Source organism: Actinia tenebrosa, unplaced genomic scaffold (genome assembly GCF_029948245.1).
Source record: "Actinia tenebrosa isolate PJP-AT-01 unplaced genomic scaffold, QUT_ActTen_1.0 PGA_scaffold4__44_contigs__length_22323623, whole genome shotgun sequence".
Lineage (NCBI taxonomy): Eukaryota > Metazoa > Cnidaria > Anthozoa > Actiniaria > Actiniidae > Actinia > Actinia tenebrosa.
This window is the reverse complement of record NW_028292581.1, coordinates 4,041,091-4,050,937: the sequence shown is the minus strand read 5'-3', so window position 1 is coordinate 4,050,937 and position 9,847 is coordinate 4,041,091. Positions and strand designations below refer to the sequence as shown.

The 9,847-nt window shown below is 37.8% G+C and overlaps 1 protein-coding gene across 1 annotated transcript; it reads left to right on the top strand.

Annotated features, from left to right (window-relative positions):
• The first annotated feature begins 1,548 nt into the window (after window positions 1-1,548).
• On the top strand, window positions 1,549-9,233 carry LOC116305999 (uncharacterized). The gene is made up of 5 exons (XM_031716022.2): window positions 1,549-1,884; window positions 6,500-6,565; window positions 6,781-7,033; window positions 7,532-7,842; window positions 8,040-9,233. Exons 1-5 carry the CDS (start codon window positions 1,776-1,778, stop codon window positions 9,011-9,013), a joined length of 1,713 nt encoding a protein of 570 aa, XP_031571882.2. The 5' UTR covers window positions 1,549-1,775; the 3' UTR covers window positions 9,014-9,233.
• Window positions 9,234-9,847: the final 614 nt, after the last annotated feature.

Sequence of the window (9,847 nt, the reverse complement as noted above, 5' to 3'; positions counted from 1 at the left end):
TGTAGCTCGTCATGCTTCGGGCTTGGGTTTTCTCGTTATCTTTGCAAAATATTCTTTTAGAAGTCCAGATTACGAAACCATGATATTGAATGCTTAGGTTATTTAAGGAAAGATATATATGTTGATAAGTTTCTAGTCACTACAAGACCGGAGCTGAATATAAAACCATCACCATATCGGAGTAATATTGCCCTTTGATTCATGTTTCAATTCCAACTTCCTACTCAGTGAAGTCGACTCATCAGTTTATAAACTCCTGTTTACTCTACGGACGAACTCGCCAGCCAAATCTGATGAACAGGTAATCCGGTCATATCCCTCACATTAGTTTTGTCGTCGTCGTTGTTGTTTTCAATATGTTTTCAAAAAAGTTGTTTAAAGAATTTTTTGTCCATATATCATTTCATTGGTCGTCTATCCTTAGTATTCACTGAAAAATATGCCCACTTGTTAAAACCCTCTGGGATCTAACTCCTCCAAGTTACATCAGGAGAATGTTACTAACTAACAACTGTTCACTTATGAAAGAAAAATATTCTATTTCAACCTCTCTTCTTTTTTCATTTTTTTACAGGAATATAAGACCTGAGTAAAGGTAAGGGTGAGTTTTCTAGAGTTTTCGTCTTGGTGTGTTCATTAAACCCAGTTAACACTTATAATTATGCTATTTCCACGGAAGACTTTTTAATAGTCAGTTTTTACAGGAGGTACTGGGTATGAGGTGTCGGAGAGTGACGTAGATGAGAATGGATCAGTGGTGGATCCAGGGGGTGGTTGCGTGGGTGCCATGGACCCCCCCTTTTGTGAGATCTTCTGAAGCCAATCATGTTCTTTACGCTCAGTAGAATGAAATTGGAACCCCCTTTTTGTAAAGTTAATCTTACCTGCTTTTTCTGCGTGGCGGCCATTTTGGAACCCCCGTTTTTAAATTGCTGGAACGGCCACTGTGGATATGATGAGTAGAATGTGAATGGGAGTGAATAGGTGGTAATATACATGGATGGAAGAATGAGAGAAGGAGCGCAGTAGGAGTAAATGTTATTCTGGCTAAATAAACACCAAGCTTTTTTTGCTGTAGAGTAGATTGCTTAGTATAAAATTTCAAGTGTTTTGTAATATATGTATTTAAAGTTGAGCACTCTGTCGTCTGTTTCCCGTTCTATATCAAGACAATGCCACCAAGATGTCAATGATACAGGCATCTCGTTATCCGGCGGGATGACGCTGATATCAGTTGTCTCTGATCGATTGACTAAAATAACATATTATGTAGAATGAATGAATTACTAGTGATGTAACTGTGCTGAAGAGCCCATTTACTCTATCAAAAAGAAAAAACAGGAAGAGAAATCATACGAAGGATAACGTGGGCCGTCAAGCCGGCGGCTCTTACACAAGCTTTTAATCGATAGATTATCACTTACGCTTTGCTATTTCTAAGCGTCTATATTTCCTTTGTTCTTGAACCACTTGAAAAGCGACATCTAAGACACTCCTGATATTGACTGGCCTTTCACAAGTGCTGTTTTCTCAAACCAACATCTCATTTTCACTAATAGGGATTGAAGAATCGATCGCGAATAATCCGGCTAATTCCCGTGCGAAAATGCTGTTTTTTGCCGTCCAAAGCTTATGTATATTGTACTTTTAATTTTCAATGGTAATTCAAATCTCTTTCATTGTGAAGGTGAAGATAAATCCCGACGGACTTCTCGCACAGAGTCTGAAGAAATAGGAAAACTGGAATGATAAGTGAAAGTGACTTCTGATCATCGATGACCATGCAGCAGCTACTCCTAACGGTATTGGTATTCTTAACCATGACGGAACACCATTTGCCAGAAAGTTTGGAAATAAAACGATACTTGGTTAACGAATATGAAGGTAAAAATACTAATATATATACTGATTAACTTCCCTTAAACGAAGATGTGTATTTGTGTGAACCACTTTTAGTAACGTTTCTCCATTTTTACTGTATCTTGTCAAGAGTTATTATATACTGTGATTAATAGTAGTATACTCAATGAAATGACAAATTAAGGCTGATATGAGAAAACTTCTCACCAAACGTAAAGTAAATGGTTCCATTGCATCAGGAAGTTGCATGGGGGTTTGTAGAAGTTTGTCAGAGCCAACAAGTACGTATGGGGCGAATTTCGATCGTGTCCGTCAATGTAAAACAACATATGAGACACAAGTACACCGCACAGTCACTTAAGGACACTGGGCCATGTAATACTGAAAGTATTTGATGATGATGATTACAATAACTGATTACAACCCTCCTTACACACACACACAAAAAAAAGAAAGAAAACAAAAACTATTTGCGCTGAAAATCTTAAATTAATCGTACATGAACTTTGACTGAAGAGGCTTCTGGCTCATCATAAATCGGCAAAAACTGTGCGATTTGGTGTAAGTCCTTCACTTTAATAGACATCAAGTTTCAATGATCTGGACACCATGACGAGATACGTCAGTACAGCTATCTGTTACGATAATTAATACTCAATTAAAATTCTAAATAACGACCCGTCATACATCAGCTGATGCGTCATAAACATGATACACACATGGCTTTCTGCCTCTTCAAAATCTTTTATTTTTTGACACAAAGAAGTGTTTCAACTGTTTTAAAAGTAGTAGACGGCGATAGGTCCCGGGGGGGGGGGGGTACTCCCCTATATTTGCTATACGGGTATGTGCCGCCCTATAGGGTATGGTTTTTCGGCTTTTGGGTCTGGGGTAGGGTATCATTTTTTGACATTCTGTCTGGGATAGGGTATCATTTTTGTCTGGGATAGGGTTAACGATTTGGTCGTTTTTGTCTGGCGAATAGGCTACGCTTTCTGCCGGCACAAAAACAATAAAGATGTTAGTAAATATTGATTGCAATCGATTGTAAAACCGTATTTTCCGTCTTTTAGTCTGGGATAGGGTGTACAATTCTTAAATTTTAGTCTGGGGTAGGGTATGTAAAATCAAAATTTTAGGTCTGGGATAGGGTCAGGGTTTTGAGGTCCTGGCGGCACACCCCTACCCAAGTTGGGGTGGTAGTGGGGCGATAGGTCTTATGATTTTGACTTCAGCCTATCGGGGAAAAAACCCAAAAATGTAGTTTCTTTTTGTTTCTTGTAGTGCTTAATGATTTTTAAAAAACAGCTTAAAAGCAAAAACACTATTTTAACACACAAATTAACCATGAGATCTGTGCCGAGACCCGAATAACTTTTAAAATCAATATTGATTTTTATTCAATTCCCGTCCATTTCGAGCCTGAAGGCTAAAAAAAAAAGACGAAAAGAAACATTTTGAAACATTTTGAAGAAACGTTTCTGATCTGCTTACATCACATAAACCTACAAGGACTTTACGATCTTTTGTCGAAGCCCTCTTACAATCTCATTTCCTATGGTAAGAGAGCCTTTTCATGCGCAGCCCCCGAGCTATGGAATACTCTCCCTATCAATATCCGGCATGTACTTCTCTTGTTTCTTTTAAAAGGCTTACTTAAGACCTGGCTCTTCAAACAAGCATATCCTGATTAATTAATTAGATTTATCAACATTATTTTTGTGAAGGTTCATGAGTTTTCTTACTTTGTTTTTGATAATTACCTAGTTATCTTCAAATTTTTGTCAAGTTCAATTTTTATTTCTTAAATATTTTTATCCTAGAGTTTACACTGCCTATACATAAATTCAATGTATACAGAATTTATATGATATATATTGTATAAGAATTTATTATTTACGATTTATGACATATTTTTGAGCGCTTATGTACATAGTTTTTATATAATACATTTGTAAAGCGGTGTTGAACATTGGAATTGTCGCTATATAAAATACAGTTTATTATTATTAATATTATTATTATTATCATTATTTTGAATAAGAAAGAAGAGGGAAATCATTACATCCAGCACAGTCGGATGTTTTCATAGAGCCCTAGAGGCTTAGCATGTCGACTTTGTATCCAGAAATACGTTTCGGTTGTAATTAGTGCACGTAACAACCGGCCAACACTTGATAACCAGGCGTCCTCAATCTCGAACATGGCGGCTAGAAGTTCTTTAATGTAGTGATTAATATCTTGACCGCTTGAAAATGTCGGTGAGATCTGAAGGAAGCTAGTTTTTAAGCCCACCATACAGGATATTGCTGATATGATGTCTATCGTTATATATATATACATAGAAGCAAGGAGAGTAACTTTGTTCCTTTATGTGCTCAGTTATATTCTTACTTGAATACTTCATCTACATAGCGTTTTCGTTTACGATGTGAAAAACTTTATCGATAATCTATAAAAACTATATAAGCTGCATATTGAATAAATTAATTAATAAATTTTGATTACAAAATAATAAATAAATATATAATAATTTATGAAATAAAAAAAAAAAAACCTGGACACCCGAATAATGGATAGTATATGTAAATGACTAAGAGAAAAAAAATCTAATAGATAACTATTCAATTCTATAAAAACTAAAATTCTTGCATTATCTATGTCATATTTTTTAAGAAATTGAAATTTCTTAATGGTTCTCGCTCCTCGTATACATAGTACTGCGGACCTTATTAAATTTATGGAAAGTTTTACTTTGAGCTAATGAATAATGTGTTGTACTCAAGTTGTTTCTTCTTAGATAGTTTTCATCGTAAATATTTCCCCTATATACGTGTCGTTTACGAACAAACAAGAAAACATACGAACGAATAAACAAAACAAATATATAAAGAAAGCCAAACGAACAAACCATAAAAGCAAAAACAAACAAACATTTGTAAAACATAAAAAAATATACAAAGAGAGAAACAAACGAACAAACGAACTAACAAGAGAACAAAAACAAAACAAACAACAACACAAAACACAAGGAAACAAGCGAATGGACGAACAAGCAAACACAATAACAAACACAACAACAAACAAACGAATAAACACAACAACAAACAAACGAATAAACAAACATAACAACAAACAAACAAACGATCATTTTTGTGGAGCACTGGAAAGTTCTCGATGTGGGCTGATCAAAGGCACTGCACGGCTAATCAACTCAAAGATGGAACTGGAAAAATTTAGCAAGTTAGGTTTCGCAAAACTAGAATCACTCTCGAATCAAGGGAAAGACTAGGCATCGAATTCGAGAATCAGGAGACGAAAGTTATGTGCATAATGATCGCTATAGAGTCGTAAACATTTCCCCTATATACGTGTCTTCCTTGCTACACAGCTTCATTTCCTCTATATGTATATGTCTTTCTTCCTACACAGGTTCACATAGTTGTGAACATTTCCCCTATATGTATATGTTTTTCTTGCTACACAGATTCACATTGTGAACATTTCCCCTATATACGTATATGTCTTCCTTGCTACATGCAGATTCACATAATTGTGAACATTTCCCCTATATACGTGTCTTCCTTAGTTATGGATGAAGGCCGTCTCGCTCTCGCTCTACATAGCTCCATAATTTATACGCAAGTGTCAAATCTTCCAGGAGCATATCGGATAAAGTAACGTGTCGAAGGAAATACTAAGTTATGGGAAAATTAATAGCAGAAGGCTTTGATCACATTGTAAACCCTGACGATGGCTTAGTGGCGCGAAAACTAGGCTAAAAATCTTTAAAGGATGATGAAGACTTCAAAATGATTGGTTCGATGAATGTCTAGATTTCACCCCCAGTGACCGTGTCGTGTACAAAACGCATCACAATTTTTCTCGTAAGGTTTGCCTTAGTCCTTAGTTGTTGTACTTCACCATATGAGATTGATAACAAATTGAGACATCGTCTTCAGTTTTTGGAAATTCTACTACCACCGGTTAAGAACCTCTGAGACAGAAAATCTTACGACATATCGAGATGTTAAAGATGAGTAATAAATGTGAAGATCCTAGGTCAAGATTGACAAAGTCATTCTTACTAGGAGATGGAGAGCCTTGTGTGACGACCATAAGGACAACTGAGCAAGATAAACCGTTGCGTGACAACAGAAGAACAGGAAACAAAGTGCAGCTAATGAAAAGGAGGGAAATTTTTAATCCAGAGGGGCCAGGATGAAAACTGAAATGCAATGTCTCCAACACAATATTAGTCATATACCACATAGCTGCTAGACTCTTCCACAGTCTCTCGCTCGTCCGTTCCGTCTCCACGCTTAGAGACTGTAACGGTACAATGACCGAAAGGACTTATGGGTCCCGAAAACTTGGACCCAGCGTGCTTTGGGAACCAAAATACTCGTCCACAGTCTCTCTCGTTTTCGCCGCCATCTTGAAAATATTGAAACGAGAGAGACTGTGGACGAGTATTTTGGTTCCCAAAGCACGCTGGGTCCAAGTTTTCGGGACCCACAAGTCCTTTCGGTCATTGTACCGTTACAGTCTCTAAGCGTGGAGACGGAACGGACGAGTGAGAGACTCTGGAAGAGTCTACATAGCTGCATAATAACAGTTTTTCTCATAATTGTCATAGATGAACAAAAACACTTGGAGCACCCGATGCTAAGACGACTCGTACATTTAGCAAACACTAAACGACGTGAGTATGTGGTGTACGATATATCGTGTAATGCAGCATATTGTATCAGTAATTGCCTATGCTGGATGCAGCCTATAGTGTGCGGGTATTTCGCAAGACATGTCCCGTGGAATTCCGCATGTACTGTATCAACACGGCTATATGTCCTGTCAAATTCTGCATATTAGTATTTCGTTAGTTAACTAACTCTAATTTTTTGTGTGGACTCACTGCAGTTTCTGACCCAGCAAGAGGATCTCCGTTAGCGATAGACCTTATGATCGCTCTTGACAGTAGAGCTTTACAACAGGGACGACATCAATTCGAACTGCAAAAGAAAATCGCATCGTTAGTCGTAAGTGAGTTTAGCATCTCACCATCAGGGACAAGAGTGAGCTTGGTCTCGTTCTTTCGCCGTCCACAGACATTTTTTGACTTCAGCAAATTTTTGAATAAGGAGTGCACGATCCGAGCGATTAATAATATTAGGTAAGTCCTTGATTGATGATTCTAGTCTTATAAGGTAATTGATTATGATAAAGGAGACGAGGTAAGTGCTGAATAAAATGACACACCTTAAACACCTACCACTCCCCCTACAGTTGATGTCACTTCTGCTAGCGCTAAGGCCAACTTTCAATGTCCCCTTTCGCCGGTGTATATTGTCGCTCTCTCCCCTTGCCCTGCGCAGGCTATGTCCCCTATGGAATGCCCACGAAACAAGACTTGTCCAAAGCATCAGGGTTACTATACTTTTTACGTAAACTGTTCCACGAGGTCTTGTTCACACGAAGGTAGGGTAACCCTATGTACAAATGAGACAAATAAAGGACAAATCAACCAAGCAGACGTACACACAGATAACCATTGAAAACTTTTGAAACTAAAAAAGAAGCGGGAAGCAAAGTGAGTCTTTCCATAAACTACGCAATAACAAAAGACGTCACCATGACCAACTATATTAAAACATTTTTGCTTTATTTACAGGCCAGCAAGTGGACTTTATTCCAGTTCTAAACTCGAGAATGCTTTCAGTGAAACTACTGAAGGCTGGAGAAAAGATGCTTTGAAGATCTTACTCCTCTTTGTCAGCGAACACCAGGGTCTTGGCTCAAAGGTTCATGACTTTGTGGCGCGTTATTTGGAAGATACGGAGGTGTTTGTGATGGCAGTTGGTGCAAGAGTAGGGCTTGATAGTCCTTTGATTAGATTTGCAAGCAAGCCCCGTTATTCGCACTTTATTACTGCTAAAAGCTACTATACAATGATGAAAAAACTCTCAGCTATAAAGCATAAAGGTAATCAGACTTGTACTAAACACTGTTATTTCAAAAATGTCTTAATACTACACATAAAATCAAAATTTCCAAAATACAGTTTCATGACAACGCATTTTACCAGCCTATCATTTTCACAGTCATGACCTAAGTTTTTTGTTACTTAGACGGTGGATTTACGTGGACTGACATCTCTGACGTAATTCGTTCTTAAACAGGAGTAAATAAACGATGTAAAAGACAGTTTACCTACGACGAATGTGCACGTCGGTGCGTCTGTAAAGATGGAGAATTGAGCCACTGCTATCGGATACGTAAAGAATTTACCATAATGCCTTTCGAAGAACGTGTGCGGTATGTTCAAACCATTAAACAGGCCAACCTTGACACAAAATATAGAGACGAATTTTCACGATTATCAAATATTCACACGGAACAATTCTTTCATGGAATTCATAACGTTAGCTTCTTTCTCCCGTGGCATCGATGGTATTTGTACGAGTTTGAAAACTTTCTTCGTCAAATTGACTGCAGAGTCACGATCCCTTATTGGGACTGGGCACGAGCTGCTGAGACCATTTGGCGGGAAAACCACGCACGCGATATCTGGAACCCAGGTCCTCACGGTCTTGGCGGAAACGGAAGGCGGGAAGTAGATGATTGCGTGACGGAAGGACCATTTCGAGAGGGTCACTGGTATCAGAGCAAAAGAAGTGGTTCTGGCTGTTTAAAAAGAAGATTCCAATACGACAAGCAGCCACGGGATAAAACAGCTATCAGAAAGACTATTGCTTCGAGGTTCAGTGATTTTGAACAAAATGTACGCAAGGTCTTCCACAATGAACTTCATTGTTTAATTGGGGGTACGATGGGTGGTAAATCTTCGTCGCAGTCCCCCGAGTTCTGGTTACATCACGCATTTCTGGACAAGATCTGGGTGCATTATCAAGAGCGCGGTGATAAAGAAAGGAATGAATATTACCCTCAAGTAAAGGACCATCTCCCTGGCTGTCCATCCAAGTGGCGTCCAGGAGATTTTGTACATGAAACAAACTTACCCGGTTGTGTGGGAATCTCGTACGAAGAGATTCAGGATCTCCAAGAAGTTCGGACTGAAGAAAAAATCAAAGCGTCTTACGATGAAACATTTAGGTATAAAGATCTGGTATGCTACGAGGATAGAGAAGATTAAAGCTACTGACTATTTAGATAGAATTGGCAAATAACTAGGAAATAAATTGTTTTCAACCATCGATTAATTAACTGATTAAAATGGAACACAAGTAATAATGGTGCCATGTACAAGAACGTATTCTCGACTTTCACATCCCCATAATGCCTTGCGTTTTTAGGGGTAACCAATCAAAAAACTGTCCCAAATTAAAAGGTTTCTTAATTGAATTTGTACTATACCTGCTTTTATCTGTACAATACTGATTATCAGTTTATTCCAAGTTATTTTTGCGTGTATAGATCATCAAGAGTTTTGGTCTTACAAAAAAGTATGGACTTACGAAAATTTTTTAAAAATTTACCTTAAACGTCTTCAAGCTTCTATCTTTTTCTGTTTTTTACGTCTTCATTTTATATTTGGATACCAAACAAGGTATTTTCAACATTGTCTGATCAGCCTTCAGCAAAATAAGTGGGTTTTTACCCTCTGGTTACCCGCCAAAGTAGCAAAGGATTATGGGGATGGGAAAGTCGAGAATACGTAGAATAGAAATAGATCCTTTTAGTTTGGGTAATGTTTTCCCGTTTCAGACCACGTGTCATTCTCTAGAGAAACTGATTTCTTTGTTTAACGGTTGCGCATTAAAAGACACATAAATAACAACTAAAGCGAATGACACGTGGTATGAAATGGAAAAATCATTACACTCACGCTAAAAAGGTCTACTTATCTGTGACTAGTTCATATTGAAATCGTTTTCAAGTTTTTGGCTCTATAAGCAACCATCAAATCTAGTATCTGTGCCTCGAGACTAGATTTTTACAGTCCATATAAAACATCTTCTAAGCGCTA